Source organism: Procambarus clarkii, chromosome 13 (assembly GCF_040958095.1).
Source record: "Procambarus clarkii isolate CNS0578487 chromosome 13, FALCON_Pclarkii_2.0, whole genome shotgun sequence".
NCBI lineage: Eukaryota > Metazoa > Arthropoda > Malacostraca > Decapoda > Cambaridae > Procambarus > Procambarus clarkii.
In genome coordinates, this window is record NC_091162.1 from 7,513,511 (window position 1) to 7,537,982 (window position 24,472).

General features: G+C 48.1%; 1 protein-coding gene across 1 annotated transcript in view; it reads left to right on the forward strand.

The window, feature by feature from the left end:
* Nucleotides 1-24,472, forward strand: part of LOC123757306 (chitotriosidase-1) — a 42,375-nt gene that overhangs the window by 4,288 nt on the left and 13,615 nt on the right. Inside the window, exons 2-5 of the mRNA XM_069323603.1 lie at nucleotides 15,341-15,470; nucleotides 18,018-18,196; nucleotides 19,965-20,151; nucleotides 22,160-22,296. Of these exons, the coding sequence (XP_069179704.1) occupies nucleotides 15,341-15,470; nucleotides 18,018-18,196; nucleotides 19,965-20,151; nucleotides 22,160-22,296 (633 nt within the window). The remainder of the gene's footprint in view (nucleotides 1-15,340; nucleotides 15,471-18,017; nucleotides 18,197-19,964; nucleotides 20,152-22,159; nucleotides 22,297-24,472) is intronic.

The window sequence follows — 24,472 nt, forward strand, 5'->3', positions numbered from 1 at the left end:
ATATTTTACAATTCCATTTCAGTGTTTCCGATTGCATTTTTTAATTTAATTTTCAGAGATTTTTATTTATTTTTATTTTTATTTAATTATTTTGTGTAACATTGCGTTGGAATTGAGTTGTGTTGTTTACCATACCGTTCATTTCGTGGGTATAGTTATTTTTTTTTATTTTTTCATTGTTTTTCATTTCTTTTTTTTTAATTGTTCTTATTTTTCAGTGATGGGAACATCAGATCATTTAGGAATGCATCAGACAGGGGAGTGGGTAATGGTGGGGAGGACGAGGGGATGGGGGAGTAACCTCACCAGACTCTGCAGGGTGACTGGTGGGTGGGTGTCGACATACATGGCGACACTCACTAGTTGTACTCACCTAGTTGTGCTTGAGAGGGTTGAAGACAGTGAGTAGTGGAGATGGTTACAGTGATGAAGACAGTGAGTAGTAAAGACAAGGCCACAAGAAAAGTAATATCGATCATATAATAAAGATTATTATTATTTATATTAATAACTAGCTGTACCCGGCCATGCGTTGCTGAGCCACAGCCACCTTCCCCTGTCTCCCCGTCCTCCCCACCCATCCCCGACTCCCGTCCCCGCGTCCTCCCCACCATCCCCCACTCCCGTCCCCGCGTCCTTCCCACCATCCCCCACACCCGTCCCCTCGTCCTCCCCACCATCCCCCACTCCCGTCCCCTCGCCCTCCCCACCCATCCCCCATCCCCCATGGCTCACCATAGCTGGTGCACACTTGAGGCCTGTAACCTCTGGCACCAATATCTTCTTGCAAACCTTTGTACTTGATCAATATTGGCTCTACACTCCACAAGGTGCGGATTACACACTCTCTCCTCTGCCTCCCTGTGTTGTTAATGCATCACAGGTGTACTCTGGTGTACTCCTTCACCTGCGTCTTGAGTGCAACACCTCCGTCTTGAGTGCAACACCTGCATCTTGAGTGCAACACCTCCATCTTGAGTGCAACACCTCCGTCTTGAGTGCAACACCTCCGGTGCAGCTGCACATTTCTGACCGGTGAATTCTATGACTGACAGTGTTATGAGGCGACTCTTTGTGGGTCAAAATTAAGTCTGACATTTTGAAAACTTTGACACGTCATAAGAGGACCTGGACATTAATGGCGGTATCTTCCTTGACCACTAAATAGATAATTTAGTGGTCAAATGATCAGTGATAATGATAACTTGATAACCAATTGTCGGGGAGGTCAATGTTTGGGGTCCCGACGTGTTCACCGAGGCGTCTGGTCAACACGGAAATGGCAGCACGACCTTACGAGACGGTGGGGGGGGGGGGCCTGACCTGCGGTGTGGTGGTGGTGTTCTCGTAGTACTCACCTAGTTGTGCTTGCGGAGGTTGAGCTCTGGCTCTTTGGTCCCGCTTCTCAACTGTCAATCAACTGGTGTACAGGTTCCTGAGCCTATTGGGCTCTATCATATCTACACTTGAAACTGTGTATGGAGTCAGCCTCCACCACATCACTGCCTAATGCATTCCACCTGTTAACTACTCTGACACTGAAAGAATTCTTTCTAATGTCTCTGTAGCTCATGTGGGTACTCAGTTTCCACCTGTGTCCCCTTGTTCGTGTCCCACCCGTGCTCAAGAGTTTGTCTTTGTCCACCCTGTCAATTCACCTGAGAATTTTGTAGGTGGTTATCATGTCTCCCCTTACTCTTCTGTTATCCAGGGATGTGAGGTTCAGCTTCCTTAGCCATTCCTCGTAGCTCATACCTCTCAGTTCCGGGACTAGTCTGGTGACATACCGCTGGATCTTCTATAACTTTGTGTTTAACTAGGTATGGACTCCAGGCTGGAGCTGCATATTCCAGGATTGGTCTGACATAAGTGGTATACAGGGTCCTGAATGATTCCTTACACAAGTTTCTAAAGGCAGTTCTTATATTGGCTAGTCTAGCATATGCCGCTGATGATATCCTTTTGATGTGGGCCTCTGGGGACAGGTTCGGTGTGATATCAACCCCCAGATCTTTCTCTCTATTTGACTCTTGTAGGATTTCACCTCCCAGATGGTACCTTGTGTTCAGTCTTCTGCTCCCTTCGCCTAATTTCATCACCTTACACTTTCCTGAGTTGAACTTTAGCAGCCATTTTCTAGACCATTCCTCCAGTTTATCCAGGTCATCCTGTAGTCTCTGTCTATCTTCATCCGTCTTGATTCTTCTCATAATTTTTGCATCATCAGCAAACATTGAGAGGAATGAGTCAATACCCTCCGGAAGATCGTTCACATATATTAGAAACAGGATGGGTCCAAGTCCCACAACACTGTACATCACCACTACACTGTACATCACTACAACACTGTACATCACCACTACACTGTACATCACCACAACACTGTACATCACCACTACACTGTACATCACCACAACACTGTACATCACCACAACACTGTACATCACCACAACACTGTACATCACCACAACACTGTACATCACCACAACACTGTACATCACCACAACACTGTACATCACCACTACACTGTACATCACCACAACACTGTACATCACCACTACACTGTACATCACCACTACACTGTACATCACCACTACACTGTACATCACCACAACACTGTACATCACCACAACACTGTACATCACCACAACACTGTACATCACCACAACACTGTACATCACCACAACACTGTACATCACCACAACACTGTACATCACCACAACACTGTACATCACCACAACACTGTACATCACCACAACACTGTACATCACCACAACACTGTACATCACCACTACACTGTACATCACCACTACACTGTACATCACCACAACACTGTACATCACCACTACACTGTACATCACCACTACACTGTACATCACCACAACACTGTACATCACCACTACACTGTACACAGTATGTACAGTGTACATCCACAGTACACACAAACACACAACACCTTCCTTGTTTATGTTTGTCAGTTGTTTGTCTCCAACACATCCGGGTTCATGTGTTTTATTTTGTCATATATTATTACTCCCCGCGTGTGGTCACTCCAAGACCAGGTACAACCTTGGTACAATGATGAGTGACCCCTGGTACAGTGAGTGACCCCTGGTACAGTGAGTGACCCTGGTACAGTGAGTGACCCTGGTACAGTGAGTGACCCCTGGTACAGTGAGTGACCCCTGGTACAGTGAGTGACCCCTGGTACAGTGAGTGACCCCTGGTACAGTGAGTGACCCCTGGTACAGTGAGTGACCCCTGGTACAGTGAGTGACCCCTGGTACAGTGAGTGACCCCTGGTACAGTGAGTGACCCCTGGTACAGTGAGTGACCCCTGGTACAGTGAGTGACCCCTGGTACAGTGAGTGACCCCTGGTACAGTGAGTGACCCCTGGTACAGTGAGTGACCCCTGGTACAGTGAGTGACCCCTGGTACAGTGAGTGACCCCTGGTACAGTGAGTGACCCCTGGTACAGTGAGTGACCCCTGGTACAGTGAGTGACCCTGGTACAGTGAGTGACCCCTGGTACAGTGAGTGACCCTGGTACAGTGAGTGACCCTGGTACAGTGAGTGACCCTGGTACAGTGAGTGACCCTGGTACAGTGAGTGACCCTGGTACAGTGAGTGACCCTGGTACAGTGAGTGACCCTGGTACAGTGAGTGACCCCTGGTACAGTGAGTGACCCCTGGTACAGTGAGTGACCCTGGTACAGTGAGTGACCCTTGTACAGTGAGTGACCCTGGTACAGTGAGTGACCCCTGGTACAGTGAGTGACCCCTGGTACAGTGAGTGACCCCTGGTACAGTGAGTGACCCTGGTACAGTGAGTGACCCTGGTACAGTGAGTGACCCTGGTACAGTGAGTGACCCCTGGTACAGTGAGTGACCCTGGTACAGTGAGTGACCCTGGTACAGTGAGTGACCCTGGTACAGTGAGTGACCCCTGGTACAGTGAGTGACCCCTGGTACAGTGAGTGACCCCTGGTACAGTGAGTGACCCTGGTACAGTGAGTGACTCTGGTACAGTGAGTGACCCCTGGTACAGTGAGTGACCCCTGGTACAGTGAGTGACCCTGGTACAGTGAGTGACCCTGGTACAGTGAGTGACCCCTGGTACAGTGAGTGACCCTGGTACAGTGAGTGACCCCTGGTACAGTGAGTGGCGCTGGTACAATGAGTGACCCCTGGTACAGTGAGTGACCCTGGTACAATGAGTGACCCCCTGGTACAATGAGTGACCCCTGGTACAGTGAGTGACCCTGGTACAACGAGTGACCCCTGGTACAGTGAGTGACCCCTGGTACAATGAGTGACCCCTGGTACAGTGAGTGACCCTGGCACAATGAGTGACCCCTGGTACAATGAGTGACCCCTGGTACAATGATGAGTGACCGACCTTGAGGAACCCAGAGGGCGTGTTGACGGAGGGCTGGACCTTGGAGATGCACTCTCCCTCACACTTGTTGACGGCGAGGTCCTCCTCACACGTCCTCACTACTCTCCCCGCCTCGTCGAACTCCTCTACAATGACACACACCACTCATTATACCCACCACCGACTCATCATATCGTCAACAGTGGCATTATTCATCACAACACATTATAAGCATCTTTATAGGAGAACACGGGAGGTACTGGAGGAACGGGGTGACCTCAAGGGTGACCTCCGGGGTTCGAGGACCAGGTGGGGTACTCACCCTTGGCGACGTGGATGGTGGAGGGCAGAGTCTCACACTCCAAGTCGTACCTCTGAGCCAGGGTCGTCGTCCCCGCCACGACCACCACCACGACCATCATACATACTGACCTCATCTGTAGCCAGAACTCTGAGTTACACAGGGGAGCTGGGACTGAACACAGTGGTCAAGCTCCACCCAGTAGCTGGGTAGAGAGAGAGAGGTCAAGCTATACCCAGTAGCTGGGTAGAGAAAGAGAGAGGTCAAGCTCCACCCAGTAGCTGGGTAGAGAGAGAGAGGTCAAGCTATACCCAGTAGCTGGGTAGAGAGAGAGAGGTCAAGCTCTACCCAGTAGCTGGGTAGAGAGAGAGAGGTCAAGCTATACCCAGTAGCTGGGTAGAGAAAGAGAGAGGTCAAGCTCCACCCAGTAGCTGGGTAGAGAGAGAGAGGTCAAGCTCTACCCAGTAGCTGGGTAGAGAGAGAGAGGTCAAGCTCTACCCAGTAGCTGGGTAGAGAGAGAGAGGTCAAGCTCCACCCAGTAGCTGGGTAGAGAGAGAGAGGTCAAGCTCCACCCAGTACCTGGGTAGAGAGGTCAAGCTCCACCCAGTACCTGGGTAGAGAGAGGTCAAGCTCCACCCAGTACCTGGGTAGAGAGAGGTCAAGCTCCACCCAGTACCTGGGTAGAGAGAGGTCAAGCTCCACCCAGTACCTGGGTAGAGAGAGGTCAAGCTCCTCCCAGTACCTGGGTAGAGAGGTCAAGCTCCACCCAGTAGCCAGCTAGAGAGAGAGAGGTCAAGCTCCACCCAGTAGCCAGCTAGAGAGAGAGAGGTCAAGCTCCACCCAGTACCTGGGTAGAGAGAGGTCAAGATCCACCCAGTACCTGGGTAGAGAGAGGTCAAGCTCCACCCAGTAGTCAGCTAGAGAGAGAGGTCAAGCTCCACCCAGTAGTCAGCTAGAGAGAGAGGTCAAGCTCCTCCCAGTAGCTGGGTAGAGAGGTCAAGCTCCTCCCAGTAGCCAGCTAGAGAGAGAGGTCAAGCTCCTCCCAGTAGTCAGCTAGAGAGAGAGGTCAAGCTCCTCCCAGTAGCTGGGTAGAGAGGTCAAGCTCCTCCCAGTAGCCAGCTAGAGAGAGAGGTCAAGCTCCTCCCAGTAGCTGGGTAGAGAGGTCAAGCTCCTCCCAGTAGCCAGCTAGAGAGAGAGGTCAAGCTCCACCCAGTAGCCAGCTAGAGAGAGGTCAAGCTCCTCCCAGTAGCCAGCTAGAGAGAGAGAGGTCAAGCTCCACCCAGTAGCCAGCTAGAGAGAGGTCAAGCTCCTCCCAGTAGCCAGCTAGAGAGAGAGAGGTCAAGCTCCACCCAGTAGCCAGCTAGAGAGAGGTCAAGCTCCTCCCAGTAGCCAGCTAGAGAGAGAGAGGTCAAGCTCCACCCAGTAGCCAGCTAGAGAGAGGTCAAGCTCCTCCCAGTAGCCAGCTAGAGAGAGAGGTCAAGCTCCACCCAGTAGCCGTCTAGAGAGAGGTCAAGCTCCACCCAGTAGCCGTCTAGAGAGAGGTCAAGCTCCTCCCAGTAGCTGGGTAGAGAGAGGTCAAGCTCCACCCAGTAGCCGTCTAGAGAGAGGTCAAGCTCCACCCAGTAGCCGTCTAGAGAGAGGTCAAGCTCCACCCAGTAGCCGTCTAGAGAGAGGTCAAGCTCCACCCAGTAGCCGTCTAGAGAGAGGTCAAGCTCCACCCAGTAGTCAGCTAGAGAGAGAGAGGTCAAGCTCCACCCAGTAGCCAGCTAGAGAGAGAGAGGTCAAGCTCCACCCAGTAGCCAGCTAGAGAGAGAGAGGTCAAGCTCCACCCAGTAGCCAGCTAGAGAGAGAGAGGTCAAGCTCCACCCAGTAGCCAGCTAGAGAGAGGTCAAGCTCCACCCAGTAGCCGTCTAGAGAGAGGTCAAGCTCCACCCAGTAGTCAGCTAGAGAGAGAGAGGTCAAGCTCCACCCAGTAGCCAGCTAGAGAGAGGTCAAGCTCCACCCAGTAGCCGTCTAGAGAGAGGTCAAGCTCCACCCAGTAGTCAGCTAGAGAGAGAGAGGTCAAGCTCCACCCAGTAGCCGTCTAGAGAGAGAGAGGTCAAGCTCCACCCAGTAGCCAGCTAGAGAGAGAGAGGTCAAGCTCCACCCAGTAGCCGGCTAGAGAGAGAGAGGTCAAGCTCCATCCAGTAGCCGGCTAGAGACAGTAGTCAAGTCTTATGTCCTACACAAGATATGAAAGTCACTATAACAAGGCCTCGGTTCACTCTCAGTAAAGATGTTTCAGCCCGTGTGGCTCTGCGGTGTTCACGGACCCTAGTGTGGCCTTGCCCTCGTGTTCCCTGCACCACGTGTGTGTGTCCACGGACCCTAGTGTGGCCTTGCCCTCGTGTTCCCTGCACCACGTGTGTGTGTCCACGGACCCTAGTGTGGCCTTGCCCTCGTGTTCCCTGCACCGCGTGTGTGTGTCCACGGACCCTAGTGTGGCCTTGTCCTCGTGTTCCCTGCACCACGTGTGTTTGGCCATGTGTGGCTGTACTCACCTAGTTGTGTTTGCGGGGGTTGAGCTCTGGTTCTTTGGTCCCGCCTCTCAACCGTCAATCAACAGGTGTACAGGTTCCTGAGCCTATTGGGCTCTATCATATCTACACTTGAAACTGTGTATGGAGTCAGCCTCCACCACATCACTGCCTAATATGTTCCATCTGTTAACTACTCTGACACTGAAAAAGTTCTTTCTAATGTCTCTATGGCTCATTTGGGTACTCAGCTTCCACCAGTGTGCCCTTGTTCGTGTACCACCAGTGTTGAATAGTTTATCCTTGTCTACCCTGTCAATTCCCCTGAGAAACTTGTATGTGGTGATCATGTCCCCCCGAGCTATTCTGTCTCCGTGTGTGGCTGTGTGTGAGGTGCTCACCGTGCTGTCCAGAGTGAAGGCTGACGATGCTGTGGGTCCCTCCAACATCGTCCAGGCCTTTTTACTGCTTGCCACGCCCCCTCCCTCCCTCCTGCCACGCCCCCTCCCTCCCTCCCTCCTGCCACGCCCCCTCCCTCCCTGCTGCCACGCCCCCTCTCTCCCAAAAGCCACGCCCCCTCTCCCCCCCCCCATAGACTCTCACGCCTTCCTCCTCTCTACATTACACCTCTTTTTCCCCCCACATTCCTCTCCCTCGCACTTCACCTCATGTCTCTACTCACCCTGTTGTCTTGACGAGTCAAGATGTAGCTCCCTAACCCCGCCTTACCATCTTCTGGCCAGTGACAGCACTTACAGCACACCAACAGTACTGTTGGTCCTGGGTACTTACAGCACACCAACAGTACTGTTGGTCCTGGGTAAGATCGTAAGTGATGAGGGTTATGTAGCCATCTTTTGGACGAGGAATCTTTAACTATCCACCGTTTAGGGCTGTTAACAACAACACAAAACTCAGATAGAAACCCAAGAACCTCCCAAAGGTCCCAAAGGTCCCAAAGCCCTAAACGGTGGACAGTTAAAGATCCCTCGCCCAAAAGATGGCTACATAAACCTCACAACTTAAGATCTCATTCAGGACCAACAAGACCTCTTGAATCTTGGTCTAAAATATCAATTCTTATCAAAACCAAAAAAGCATAAAAAACGCCTTGAAATCGAAATGCTTCAGGACGACATCCACAAGCTAGAAGGAAGGAAGGAATTATCGGGGAAAGCACCAAGCCATTACGACTGTATAGCACTGGGAAGGGGTCAGGATAAGGATTTGGGAGGGGACGGAGGGAAGGAATGATGCCCAACTACTTGGACGTGTCGGGGATTGAACGTCGACCTGCATGAAGCGAGTCTGTCGCTCTACCGTCCAGCCCAAGTGGTTGGGCCCACAAGCTAGAAGACAACAAAAAGTCATCACCAGTGACACACTTCAGGCTGAACTACCAACAGAAGCCGGGGAAAAAACGCGGAACATATTCATCAAGAATGTTAACCCCACGACTCAAAGAAGCAGCAAAACAACTCAACAATCTGGAAGATGTAACTGCCATGGATGCGTGTGTCAACCACTTTTGTCATAGCTGTGTCTCAGAGGCCTGTTAAGAAATTAGTGGTGGTGGACTTTTTATTTTTTGAGATATATACAAGAGTTGTTACTTTCTTGTAGAGCCACTAGTACGCGTAGCGTTTCGGGCAGGTCCCTGGAATACGATCCCCGCCGCGAAGAATCGTTGTTACAACCAAGTACACATTTTACTGTTGCGTTAAACAGAGGCTACAGTTAAGGAATTGCGCCCAGTAAATCCTCCCCGGCCAGGATACGAACCCATGACAAAGCGCTCGCGGAACGCCAGGCGAGTGTCTTACCACTACACCACGGAGACTTTATTTTAAATGTTGTCTAGGGATATAGATGACTGTACTTGAGTCTAGGGGGCAAATCAAGGAGTAAGGTAAACAGCCTAGGATAAACACACATATTTATATGTATAAAACACACGATATTACACATATGAAATGTTGTTCCTTACAACACAAGGTCAATATGAGGTGATATAACCCCCCACGAGGGCTCTAGATACCGTAATTAAGGCTCTCCGTCCCAAACCTGGAACAGCCACACAGCCCCCACAACTATCCACCGATGACATATATTTACACCTCTAGGAAACCTGGACTCCCTCTTAAAGAACACCTCCAAAGTCTGCATAACTAGTCTACAATATCTTGCATCCCTGTTTAGATACAAAGGTCGGCTTATCTGACTGTACGGCCGGAGAAAACCCCTCAAATAGCGGGACCGGGTCGGCAGCGATACACCTCCCCTCAAGTCAAGATGGCGTCCACCTCTCTTGCGTCATCGCCCCTTAATACTCTATGCTCTATATTTGCAATCAAACACTGTATTGACTTTATTTGCCATATTCCCCATGCATGCTTTTAGATTGAGTCTATTTTTCCCTCACATAGTTTGGCTATTCCAGTTCACATTATTCCTGACAATCTCCAGCTGAGAAGGTACTACTTTGCTGGGCGGAGTATTACTGGTAACTCGCGGCCTCCCTGAAATCAGCTGTAGATATTTTTATATCAAAAAGTCTCCATTGTGTCCACCAACATTTTATACTTGAAACTAACCTCTACAGGAGGTAAAGTTCGAAACAGTTACAATAAGAACAGCCGACAAGACAGCAGCATATATGTTGATTCCAACCCAAGAATACATGAACAAAATTAGTGATATCCTTAGTGATAACACCAAATGTCAACGAATCACGAGGAACCCCGTGGAAGACCTTAAACGCAAAGTGAACAAAACTATTACCGCAATCAACGCAAAGAAAGGTAGTGAGCATTACACTAAACTTCAAGGCGACTATGGCTTAGGATATGCCTATGGCAATGTTAAGACACACAAACCAGGTAACCCGCTACGTCCAATAATCAGCCAAATACCAACTCCAACCTATCACCTGGCAAAAAGATTTAACGAACTCCTAACTCCATACACTCCAAGCAACTATTGTCTACAATCATCAGCAGATTTCCTGGAATTAATCAAAACTACTCAGCCCGATGGAATCATTGCTTCCCTGGACGTTGAATCCCTTTTTACCAACGTCCCAGTCGACACAACCATAGGAATGATACTGGACAGAGTATACAGAGACGAGAGCACCCCCAAATTAGACATACCTGAGCCACACTTGAAAAGTCTTCTCGAAGCATGTACAAAGGAAGCCCCTTTCATCAGTCCATAAGGAGACATGTATCTACAAATAGACGGAGTAGCAATGGGCTTCCCCTTAGGAGTGTTATCCGCTAATTTTTATATGGGAACCATCGAAGACAGGGTCTTCAGTAGCAGACAAAAACCAACTGTATACTGCCGTTATGTAGTTGCCATATTCGTCATAGTAAAAGACTCAGATGAACTAATTAATCAAAAAACCATCTCGAGAGAGAGAGAGTCAGTACTCCGATTTACACATGAAAATAGTAAAAATAACAGTCTGCCATTCTTGGATGTACTAATAACAAAAACAGGAACCTCTTTAAGCACCAACGTATATACCAAGCCCACCAACATAGGATTATGCCTGAACGGTAGAAGTGAGTGCCCCCAAAGATACAAAGCCAGTGTTCTCAATGCTTATATTCGTCGAGCGCTTACCCACTGCTCTGAATGGAGCAACGTGAGTAGAGTTTGAAAGAGTAACTCAGGTACTGGTGAACAACGGATACAGCAACACGGAAATAAACGCTGCTATATGAAGACACCTGGACCGATGGTACAAGCCTGAACCTAAAACAGAAACCACAACACCTCCAATAAAATTATATTACAAATCAACTATGCACAGTGAACATAAAAAAGAGGCGTTTGACCTGTCATCTTCAATCCGGTGCCCCCAGAAATCACATGAGACAAGCCCATGACATCACCCTAACAAGACAAATGTTGAATAAAAACACTTGTATAATGGACAAAACCCAAGATGTAAGAAGATTACAAATTCTTGAAGCAATCCACATAAAAATAGAAAGACCTACCATGAATACCCAAGTTACGGAACTATTTACTCTACCCACCATGAGAGTAAGGACTAGACCAGAACGTCAAGATGCCAACATAGGAGACACTGCTTGACAAACAGCGTCCACTACGCTGGATTAATCTTTATGTGTACCCTATTTATCCTCTGATCCTTAGCTTCTTTTCTCCTGACCCCATTGTTCCATCCATTTGTATTCACCTGACCCACTATTAGTATAAATATAATGCCCTGTACTGTAACATCACTTGAGAATGAACCATGTAGGTTCGAAACGTTGTGCAATTTTATAATAAGTGTAATACATTCTACAGTTATACACTTCTTTTTCTTCACTTTGACAACGAACATGACTTTTGGTGAACTCGTCTTTCAGCTGAACCCTGATGCAACAGCATTAGTAAGAGGCATAGAAGCTCTAAATCAGAAAACAGTTAATACGGAATATGTTGTCATATTCAATGATAACCAATGTGTAACTAGTTCCACAAGATTATCACTTGCTAAGCTAAACGTACAATGGGGTTGAGTTGCTGAACCCATTATGCGTCCAGGGGATGGGTATGGGGTGCATAAATAAAGAAATAAAATCTCTCTCTCACTCTTTCTCTCTCTCTCTCTCTCTCTCTCTCTCTCTCTCTCTCTCTCTCTCTCTCTCTCTCTCTCTCTCTCTCTCTCTCTCTCTCTCTCTCTCTCTCTCTCTCTCTCTCTCTCTCTCTCTCTCTCTCTCTCTCTCTCTCTCTCTCTCTCTCTCTCTCTCTCTCTCTCTCTCTCTCTCTCTCTCTCTCTCTCTCTCTCTCTCTCTCTCTCTCTCTCTCTCTCTCTCTCTCTCTCTCTCTCTCTCTCTCTCTCTCTCTCTCTCTCTCTCTCTCTCTCTCTCTCTCTCTCTCTCTCTCTCTCTCTCTCTCTCTCTCTCTCTCTCTCTCTCTCTCTCTCTCTCTCTCTCTCTCTCTCTCTCTCTCTCTCTCTCTCTCTCTCTCTCTCTCTCTCTCTCTCTCTCTCTCTCTCTCTCTCTCTCTCTCTCTCTCTCTCTCTCTCTCTCTCTCTCTCTCTCTCTCTCTCTCTCTCTCTCTCCCCCCCCTCTCCCCCCTTCCCTCCCCCCCCCCCGCGGTGTGCTAGTGAGGTCGCTGTGAGGGGGAGGTGGAGTGGTGGCCGCCGTAGAGTAAGTATTCATGTTGTGGGGGTTCGAACCCCGCGGGTGGTGCCATCACCGCGGGCGTGGGTGATGCCAGTAGGTCGTGGGCGTAGGTGGCATGCCCCAGCTCCTTGTCTACATATCCCAGCTCCTGGTCCTCATATCCCAGCTCCTGGTCCTCATATCCCAGCTCCTGGTCCTCATATCCTAGCTCCTGGTCCTCATATCCCATCTCCTGGTTCTCGTACCCCAGCTCCTGGTCCTCATACCCCAGCTCCTTGTCTACATATCCTAGCTCCTGGTCCTCATATCCCAGCTCCTGGTCCTCATACCCCAGCTCCTTGTCTACATATCCCAGCTCCTGGTCCTCATATCCCAGCTCCTGGTCCTCATATCCCAGCTAGTGGTCCTCATACCCCAGCTCCTGGTCCTCATATCCCAGCTCCTGGTCCTCATACCCCAGCTCCTTGTCCTCATATCCCAGCTCCTGGTTCTCGCACCCCAGCTCCTGGTCCTCATACCCCAGCTCCTGGTCCTCATACCCCAGCTCCTGGTCCTCATATCCCAGCTCCTGGTCCTCATACCCCAGCTCCTGGTCCTCATATCCCAGCTCCTGGTCCTCATATCCCAGCTCCTGGTCCTCATATCCCAGCTCCTGGTCCTCATATCCCAGCTCCTGGTCCTCATATCCCAGCTCCTGGTCCTCATATCCCAGCTCCTGGTCCTCATACCCCAGCTCCTGGTTCTCGTACCCCAGCTCCTGGTCCTCATATCCCAGCTCCTGGTCCTCATATCCCAGCTCCTGGTCCTCATATCCCAGCTCCTGGTTCTCGTACCCCAGCTCCTGGTCCTCATACCCCAGCTCCTGGTCCTCATACCCCAGCTCCTGGTCCTCATATCCCAGCTCCTTGTCCTCATATCCCAGCTCCTGGTCCTCATATCCCAGCTCCTGGTCCTCATACCCCAGCTCCTGGTCCTCATACCCCAGCTCCTGGTCCTCATACCCTAGCTCCTGGTCCTCATACCCCAGCTCCTGGTCCTCATACCCCAGCTCCTGGTCCTCATATCCCAGTTCCTGGTCCTCATACCCTAGCTCCTGGTCCTCATACCCCAGCTCCTCATACCCCAGCTCCTTGTCCTCATACCCTAGCTCCTTGTCCTCATATCCCAGCTCCTGGTCCTCATATCCCAGCTCCTGGTCCTCATACCCCCAGCTCCTGGTCCTCATATCCCAGCTCCTGGTCCTCATACCACAGCTCCTGGTCCTCATATCCCAGCTCCTGGTCCTCATATCCCAGTTCCTCGTCCTCATATCCCAGCTCCTGGTCCTCATATCCCAGCTCCTGGTCCTCATATCCCAGCTCCTGGTCCTCATATCCCAGCTCCTGGTCCTCATATCCCAGTTCCTGGTCCTCATATCCCAGCTCCTGGTCCTCATATCCCAGCTCCTGCTCCTCATACCCCAGCTCCTGGTCCTCATATCCCAGCTCCTGGTCCTCATACCCCAGCTCCTGGTCCTCATATCCCAGCTCCTGGTCCTCATATCCCAGTTCCTGGTCCTCATACCCCAGTTCCTGGTCCTCATATCCCAGCTCCTGGTCCTCATATTCCAGCTCCTGGTCCTCATATCCCAGCTCCTGGTCCTCATATCCCAGCTCCTGGTCCTCATACCCCAGCTCCTGGTCCTCATATCCCAGCTCCTGGTCCTCATATTCCAGCTCCTGGTCCTCATACCCCAGCTCCTGGTCCTCATATCCCAGCTCCTGGTCCTCATATCCCAGCTCCTGGTCCTCATATCCCAGCTCCTGGTCCTCATATCCCAGCTCCTGGTCCTCATATCCCAGCTCCTGGTCCCCATACCCCAGCTCCTGGGCCCCATACCCCAGCTCCTGGTGCTCATATCCCAGCTCCTGGTCCTCATACCCCAGCTCCTGGTCCCCATACCCCAGCTCCTGGGCCCCATACCCCAGCTCCTGGTCCTCATATCCCAGCTCCTGGGCCCCATACCCCAGCTCCTGGTCCTCATACCCCAGCTCCTGGTCCCCATACCCCAGCTCCTGGGCCCCATACCCCAGCTCCTGGTCCTCATATCCCAGCTCCTGGTCCTCATACCCCAGCTCCTGGGCCCCATACCCCAGCTCCTGGGCCCCATACCCCAGCTCCTGGTCCCCATACCCCAGCTCCTGGGCCCCATACCCCAGCTCCTGGGCCCCACACCCACCACAAGCGCCGTATAGTCAGACTGACGTAGAGTTTCCTCCTGATAATCAACTTTGATCATTGTCAAATGTATTTTCAACTTTGCATCATTTTCGATTTTTATTTGTTGAAATATACATGTTGTGTCTCGGCTCCTGGGCCCCGTCCCGAGGGCCACTCCTTAGTACTGTGTCTATATGCTAGGTGAGAGGGGGGAGACCAGGCTATGTTTTTTTCCCTGAGAATATTTTTATTATAATGTTTTTGTGATAGAGGGCAAATACCTTTACAATTTACACATAAAAAGCTCCATGAAATTCCACCCTCTTGAAATATGTAGTTATATATAATAATAATATATAAATAGAAATATATATAAATAGAAATATATAAATAGATATATATAGGTTTTATTCTTTTGTTTTGGTTTTAGTCATGAAGTAATTCATGTAACTATTATATATTTGTAGTGAAAAGCAGGCCACAACAGTCTGCTTACTCACAGGTACCTATTTACTGCTAGGTGAACAAAGGCACCGGGTGTAGGGAAACGTGCCCAAAACGTTTCTCCCTGACCGGGAATCGAACCTGGGACTATTAGGTCGTGAGCCTAACCACTCAGCAGGAGACATTATCAACAAATTAAGTTCACTTTCACCTCTTGTCTTTATAAACAGAATATAAACAGTTTATAAACAGAATTCACTTTATTCTGTTCTGAATGAGTTATGTCATGTTCTGAACATGTTCAATGAAGGTGATCTGCATGTCTAACGAGTATGTCATGAACACTTTCAGGTGGTGTTGGGGTGTGTTGTAGTGGTGATAGTGACGGTGGTGTTGGGGTCAGCCAGTGGGGTCCAGGCTGGCAAGACTGACCCCAGGGTCCTCCTCTGCTACTACGCCTCCTGGGCACATTACCGCCAAGGTCAGTGTATAGGGGTCACACTCGGGGTCAGGGGTCACACTCAGGGGTCAGGGGTCACACTCAGGGGTCAGGGGTCACATTTGGGGTCAGGGGTCACATTCGGGGTCAGGGGTCACACTCGGGGGTCAGGGGTCACACTCGGGGTCAGGGGTTACACTCAGGGGTCAGGGGTAACATTCGGGGTCAGGGGTCACACTCGGGGTCAGGGGTCACACTCGGGGTCAGGGGTCACACTCGAGGGTCAGGGGTCACACTCAGGGGTCAGGGGTCACACTCGGGGGTCAGGGGTCACACTCGGGGGTCAGGGGTCACACTCAGGGGTCAGGGGCCACACTCTGGGGTCAGGAGTCACACTCGGGGGTCAGGGGTCACACTCGGGGGTCAGGGGTCACACTCAGGGGTCAGGGGTCACACTCAGGGTCAGGGGTCACACTCAGGGTCAGGAGTCACACTCGGGGTCACACTCAAGGTCAGGAGTCACACCCAAGAGTCAGGGGTCACTCTCGGGGGTCAGGGGTCACGCTCAGGGGTCAGGAGTCACACTCGGGGGTCAGGGGTCACACTCGGGGTCACACTCAAGGTCAGTAATCACACTCGGGGTAAGGGGTCACTCTCAAGGTCAGGAGTCACACTCGGGGTCACACTCAAGGTCAGGAGTCACACTCAGGGGTCAGGGGTCACCCTCGGGGTCAAGGAGAGGAGACTACGGGAATTAAACCACACGTCACTGGAAGACAGAAGAGTTACTGGGGACATGATCACCACACACAAGATTCTCAGAGAAATTGATAGGGTAGATAAAGACAGGCTATTTAATACATGTGGACAAAGGTGAAAAATTGAGTCCCCAAATGACCCATAGAAACTCTAGAAAGATAGTTTTCAGTGTCAGAGTAGTAGACAAATGGAATACACTAGGAAGTGATGTGGTGGAGGCTGACTCCATACACAGTTTCAAGTGAAGATATGATAAGCCCAATAGGCTCAGGAATCTGTACATCAGTTGATTGACGGTTGAGAAGCGGGACCAAAGAGCCAGAGCTCAACCCCCCGCAAGCACAACTAGGTGAGTACATACACACAAAGATGGCGTAGAAATATAAGAAAATTCACTTTCGCAAACAGAGTGGTAGGTGGTTGGAACAAACTGAATGAGAAGGTTGCGGAGGCGAGAACCGTCAGTAATTTCAAATTGTTATACGGCAAAGAGTACTGGGAAGACGGGACACCACAAGGGTAGCTCTTAGCGTGTAACTACACTTAGGTAATTACACACACACACACACACCAGGAGCAACGTTTAACAATATACATAGACTCTGCACCCACCAAACGCTACTGAACACTAACAGCTTAATATTCTTTCATCAGTTGCTAAATATATCCTTGTGAAATTCAAGTGGTGCCCAGTCAATCCCTCGCCTCATCTTTAATAATAATGTTATTTTCATATGATACAGGGGCGTATTCATGGATACATAATGTAAATAATATAAAACCTCTAATACGCAAGGCGTTTAGGGCATAATTAGATCAATTTGCTTTTAAATTTAATTGGACAACACTTAAAGCCTCGCGAGAAGTCAGTCAACATGCACACAGCAAACTACCCTCTATATCCCAATTACCTTCTATCATTAAACATTTACGCATACATACATACATACTGATTATCATACATCAATACATGTTTAATCTTGCCTAAACATGGGATTCTCTCACACCTTTTACCATGATAAGCGCCTTATCCAACACCTCCACCAGACTCATTGATCTGTGACCCCTGAGGAGCGCCGTCACTATTGTCCAAGAGTGGTGCGTGTTGCAGCAGCAGCCAGAGGTCAGCAGGGGCAGCTGCCTGGGAAGACTGTACCACGACCACCACTCAAAGGTCAAGCGGGAAAGGTTGCTGGACTTAGTGAAGGGTATGAGATTTGCCGAGGACAGATGAAAGTTGACGTTGTACTTGGTGCATCGTTATAGCTGTTGGATCATTATAGTTTGTTGAACACTATATCTGGGGCATCATTAAAGCTGGAGTAACGTGATACAAATAATCGCCAACAGAACTTAAACACCTAACCTAACCTCGAGGGTTGAAATAGCCTAAGCTACTCTATCCTTCTGAGATGTACTTCCTTTTCTCAATAAACTTACTTGAACCAACTGAACCTAAGCTATACATAGAACTTTAATGTATAATAATATTAACGTGTATACGAAAACAAACCTATTTTAATACACAATACGTTAAAATTAATGAAATATTTCTTAGCAAGTCTTCAGGAATGGCCGTAACCTGAAAAAATAATTTGGAGAATTAGCAAATCCGTAGGAGCCGTGATGAAGGTTTGAACTTATGCGTTCCCAGGCACATTGACAGAGGAATTTGGAGAATATTAAATATGAGATGATCAAGTCATTGTTGTATCATTGATGGTTACACATTGGTGTCTGTCACTAAGATAGGATCGGATGTAGTCAAGGGCAAGGCCTCGGATTCCATAATGCTGGAGTTTAAGTAATGTGTGTGTGGGTGTTTGTCAGATGTGGCCAAGTACACGGTAGGGAACATCCCGGTGGAGCTCTGCACACACCTCGTCTACGCCTTCGCCATCCTCGACCCCAAGACCTTCCTGGCCAAGCAACACGACCCCTGGCTCGATAACGACCTCCACAACTACCGCAAGTTCGTCCAGCTCAAAAGAGAGAATCCCAACCTAAAGGTAAGTTCTTATTGTTTGCTTCTGTGGTGAAGTTGACTATTGCTCTCAGGTAATGCCTTCCCCTTACCTCTTCTTCTCTCATTTGGCTTGGTACTGAAATGAATCTCTAAAGATAATCGCTAAAAGAGATTCAGCCTAAAAAAAAGTCTGAATTTCTTAAGATTCTTCCTCAGGCAATGTATCCTCCAGGTCAGTTTGTCAGATAATAACCTCAAGGCTAGATGAAAACCGCAGATGGACTACTAAGTCCTTGGCTTGGGCTAGGCTAGGGTAGAAATAGCCGAACTACCTCTGACTTGTTATGCACGGTTAAAATTAGACACGAATCATCCAGGTTATATCTACTTAGGTTAATTTCTAAATGTTCGTAATAACTTGACCTTGCTAATAACTATGGACTCGTGACATAAAAACGAAATTTTGTACGCTAGGCTACAGTATAATTAATATACCCCCGAGTGCACAATTCAAACCCACTCCGGCGTGGACATCCAGCACCAATGGCAACCGGGTCAAAAAAAGTTAATGGGAAGTGGGACGAGCGAGCACAACACCGGCTAAGGAGATCTGCTGTCGCCACATCCTTAGGAAAGTACTGTAGTAGTCATTAGTGAGTTTCATGTTAACTGTCAATTTCGTATCAAAATTAAAGTTCTGTGTGACTTGTAAGCATTGATCAGGTCAGATGATTCACAACTTGTCCGGGTTCGATCCCCAGCCAAGACTAAATGTTTAGGCATGTTTTCTTATACCTGATGCCTCTTTTCACCTAGAAATAAATAGGTACCTGCGAGTTAGGCAATTGTTGTGGATTGCATCCTTGGCAAAGGCAGATGTTGCCCAATGAGAAATACAAATGGGAAACCAAAACACATGCGACATATTCCCCATCATGGTGGTGATCCCCGATGAGTACAGCCGGGAGTTTCTTGGTCTCAAGAACAACAACTGAACATTTTAACGTGTTGAAGTAAATTTAAAATTATTTTACAGCTCGAAAGATTATTGCTTATACTCACGAAACATGATGGAGAGGGGGGGGGAGGGGTCTCCTTCGAGTGGCAGTGTAGTACTTATCCTGTGTTGTGTTCCTGTATTGCTTGGCCTTGGAGGGTGGAACACCTCTTAATGTTCTCAGGTGTTGCTTGGCCTTGGAGGGTGGATCACCCCTTAATGTTCTCAGGTGTTGCTTGGCCTTGGAGGGTGGATCACCCCTTAATGTTCTCAGGTGTTGCTTGGCCCTGGAGGGTGGATCACCCCTTAATGTTCTCAGGTGTTGCTTGGCCCTGGAGGGTGGATCACCCCTTAATGTTCTCAGGTGTTGCTTGGCCCTGGAGGGTGGATCACCCCTTAATGTTCTCAGGTGTTGCTTGGCCTTGGAGGGTGGATCACCCCTTAATGTTCTCAGGTGTTGCTTGGCCCTGGAGGGTGGATCACCCCTTAATGTTCTCAGGTGTTGCTTGGCCCTGGAGGGTGGATCACCCCTTAATGTTCTCAGGTGTTGCTTGGCCCTGGAGGGTGGATCACCCCTTAATGTTCTCAGGTGTTGCTTGGCCTTGGAGGGTGGATCACCCCTTAATGTTCTCAGGTGTTGCTTGGCCCTGGAGGGTGGATCACCCCTTAATGTTCTCAGGTGTTGCTTGGCCCTGGAGGGTGGATCACCCCTTAATGTTCTCAGGTGTTGCTTGGCCCTGGAGGGTGGAACACCTCTTAATGTTCTCAGGTGTTGCTTGGCCTTGGAGGGTGGATCACCTCTTAATGTTCTCAGGTGTTGCTTGGCCTTGGAGGGTGGAACGACTCCCGGTCCAGCAAGTACTCCAAGCTGGTTGTTGACGCAGGCCGCCGCCGGAGGTTCGTGGAGGAAGTGGTCAAACTACTCCTCCAGCACGGCTTTGACGGCCTTGACCTGGACTGGGAGTACCCAGGCTACGACGGCGACCGTTCTGATAAAGCAGGTAACATGACACTAACTTTTATCTATTACCAGACAATATAATTTTTCTTTTAAATATCAGTATGAGCAAAACATAAAGCAAACTTATATTTTAATTTAAATCTGTTTTTAAATATTATATTGTCGGTTTAGCAGACTAGGGTATAAATGTTAATATTTACGGTGCTCGTCTTGCTTTTTCGAGTATTGCTATTGGTGCTATGTGCAACCATAATTTAATTTAATTTTGCCCCGAGGGAGCGTGTTTATTGGGCAGCGTCACTCATCCTGTGAGTGGACACACCTCCATAGTGACAGTATTGGGCAGCGTCACTCATCCTGTGAGTGGACACACCTCCATAGTGACAGTATTGGGCAGCGTCACTCATCCTGTGAGTGGACACACCGCCATAGTGACAGTATTGGGCAGCGTCACTCATCCTGTGAGTGGACACACCGCCATAGTGACAGTATTGGGCAGCGTCACTCATCCTGTGAGTGGACACACCGCCATAGTGACAGTATTGGGCAGCGCCACTCATCCTGTGAGTGGACACACCGCCATAGTGACAGTATTGGGCAGCGTCACTCATCCTGTGAGTGGACACACCGCCATAGTGACAGTATTGGGCAGCGTCACTCATCCTGTGAGTGGACACACCGCCATAGTGACAGTATTGGGCAGCGTCACTCATCCTGTGAGTGGACACACCGCCATAGTGACAGTATTGGGCAGCGTCACTCATCCTGTGAGTGGACACACCGCCATAGTGACAGTATTGGGCAGCGCCACTCATCCTGTGAGTGGACACACCGCCATAGTGACAGTATTGGGCAGCGTCACTCATCCTGTGAGTGGACACACCGCCATAGTGACAGTATTGGGCAGCGTCACTCATCCTGTGAGTGGACACACCGCCATAGTGACAGTATTGGGCAGCGTCACTCATCCTGTGAGTGAACACACCGCCATAGTGACAGTATTGGGCAGCGCCACTCATCCTGTGAGTGGACACACCGCCATAGTGACAGTATTGGGCAGCGCCACTCATCCTGTGAGTGAACACACCGCCATAGTGACAGTATTGGGCAGCGTCACTCATCCTGTGAGTGAACACATCGCCATAGTGACAGTATTGGGCAGCGTCACTCATCCTGTGAGTGGACACACCGCCATAGTGACAGTATTGGGCAGCGTCACTCATCCTGTGAGTGGACACACCGCCATAGTGACAGTATTGGGCAGCGCCACTCATCCTGTGAGTGGACACACCGCCATAGCAGCATGTACAACACTCCCCAATTGGAAGAAAACGGGTTGTTCATCCAATCACTTGTACTCAGACACAGTTGTGAGGTGAACTCCAGTAAACACACCAGAACACAATACGTGACAGAGAACTGTCTTCCATCTGGTCTTGACTAGCTGTCGACACCAGTGTTCTGACGAACGCACTTGCGAACAGGGAGCACAGAACGTCAAGCCTCCATAACTTACCCCCACTCCACATCAACCACCCATCAAACAGCCATCAACCCGAGCTGCACTAATACCCCCATCCTTCCACCTCCACCCATCAACAACCCATACCTCTTCCTCCCAGGTTTTCTCTCAGCCTTACCACCTTCTCCCTCTCTCCCTTACAAAAGTTCATTCTCCCAATCCCACACTCACACAATTCTTCTCCCGTTGTAATCCTTTTCCTTTGCATTCTCTAATGTTCCCCGGAGAATATTGCAGTGGTAATAGTTACAACTAATTTAGTCTCCACAATTGATATTACATCAGGGTTAGTGTATTCAAATATTTATTTTTCAACTACTTTATTTAACAGTTCATCAGCATCGATGTACTACATCTTTAAATTCGTTACTGCTATTTCGTCCTCACCTTGGACACCTTTGAACCCAATGAATAGGCAGAATAGGGTCTGGGCATTGGTTGTGGAAAAGATCAGGCTAGCGGAGGCCACCAGAGACAGTCTTTGTTAGGTAAATATCTTAACTAGTGCCTTCTATTCTGTGCTCAGGCTTCACAGCATGGCTAGTGGACCTCAAGTCAGCCTTGAGACCTCATGGTCTGTTACTGACGTCAGCAGTGAGTGCTGGGCGAAGCACTATCGACACGGGCTACGATGTCCCAAAAGTGGCTCAACTCCTTGACTTGGTAAGATCATCCTTATGCAGCTCTGTAACATTCATAGATTCTGTAGTCTTATTTTGTGATCATATTATTGTTGTCCAGAGCCTAATTTTTAAATCAGTATTCATCTTTAAATCCATCTTTAAATTAAAACTATTATTTTTGTAATAATAATCAACCCTTTAAACTATACATATAATTAGTGTGTCTGTAATATGTTTCATATCGGATTTATAAGGCTTAAATAATGTCGTATTTTTAATTTATATTTTCTTAATTTCAATGATTTGGGTTATTGAACTTAAAATTAGGCTACTGTTCAATGAGTTGAGTTGATGAGTTTTATAACGTCATATATTCATCGTGACATCAGCAGCACCAAAATGTGACAGTGAATTGTATTTTTGTGTTACTGGGCCTTTATTATAAATGTGTTCAAAATCTATATTAAATTGCTTTATTAATTGTTCCTTCATACCTATTTATCAAGTGTGGGAACCGACCTGTGAGATTTATATTTATTTAATTTATATGAATTTATATTTACGTTAATTTATATACTTCGATAGCAATTTGTATAATGTTAAGTGGACTGTATTTCTGCAATAATCTCACAAATCGATCCTCTACACATTAGGGGGGGTTTATTAGTTTATATATATGCAGCCAATCAAACTACAGTAATAGCTACATACATTGATGAGGTTCCTTATCTTATAGTACAGCAGGTTAGTCCACCAGGTATAACTAGGGTGTAGACACCAAATTATCCTCTTTGAGGTAGCTTCCATATCACCCAGTAACTGGTGCACAAAATCTTGCATCCTCGTCTTGACCTGTCAAAAGTGCGCTAGCTGTGAAGCCAGATACCTATATATGACAAGTATATCAGAGAAAACAGTACATGGAACATGAAGACCTGGCTTAATTACCTTTAGTTTGAGGCTTCCATGTGATCTAACCGGGTCACCCTATATAATGACATTAATGGCCACTAATGATAAATAATGGGTTTCGGAAAGAACACTTAACTTGATTTGTTGACAGCGTGTTGACAGATGGTACACCTTTGGTATCCATAACACTACGTCCAAGTAAAATTAACAGGAGCCGAATTTGCTCCCGTGTGAGCCTCTGGTCTCGTATAAACAATGGCTGCCCTCCTCCTCACTCTGACGCCTGGCTTACATTGTCCACATTTCAGAAAGTGATAGAAGGGTCACATTTACTCTACTTTAATATTGATAATTAAGTTAATTTATATAAGATGTTTTATGATGGTAAAGTCCAAAGACTAATGTATTTAAGAATAATTCCCAGCAGAATAGCTGGTGAATTTATAATGGTATGTGGTGATGATATCCCGTTTTCTATAGACGGTAATTCCACTACAAGTTACGTTTTCTATGGGTTACTTGTTGGTAATACAGCTATTATCTGTATGATATATTAAATGGTGTCGGATTTTCCGACATAATTCCCCAGGGGGCTGCTCACGGGTCGAAGTCCTATTTAGAACAGACGAACACCGATACTCCTCCTTCGAATTATTAGATTAATTTGATGTTAGTAGTTAGTAATCACACATTTGTGCGTCTGTTCGTACAGGATGGATGTCCCGTACTAGAGTTGCAGGGGTTAGAAGTCTAATGCAATTTCATTTCCCTGTCAACTCTTGAAAGGCTAATATTCAAGCCTTATTACATATTATTTAACCCAGAAGACTGGATGTGATCAAGTACTACAGTCAAGTATGATTCAGGGACTGCAGTGAGATCAGTGACATTAGATATAACTTGAAGTTTCTTCAGGTAACTGGTCACTGATATATAAACACTGAGGCCCATGGAATACATCTTGATTAAATAATAAATGTATCAAATCAGTCATCAGAATTATTGGGGTTTAATTTAGTTAATTGATTCAGAAGATTGAATAGCTCATCATTAAAGTAAAGTATGGTTCTGAGACTGCAGTGGGTTCAGTGACATTGGTCGCAGTGACTTGTAGCTGTTTTAGGCTACTGTTCACTGATTTGCCACTGAGGCCTCATGAACTCATCTTCAGCTTTAAATGATGATACTAACATCAACCTCTGTTGGTATAGTCAGCTGTAATCTCCTTAGTATAATGCTACTGGAGAAACATAATCAGCTGACAAATTTAGTTTCTACTGGTATTGTTTATCTGCAGGCATAGG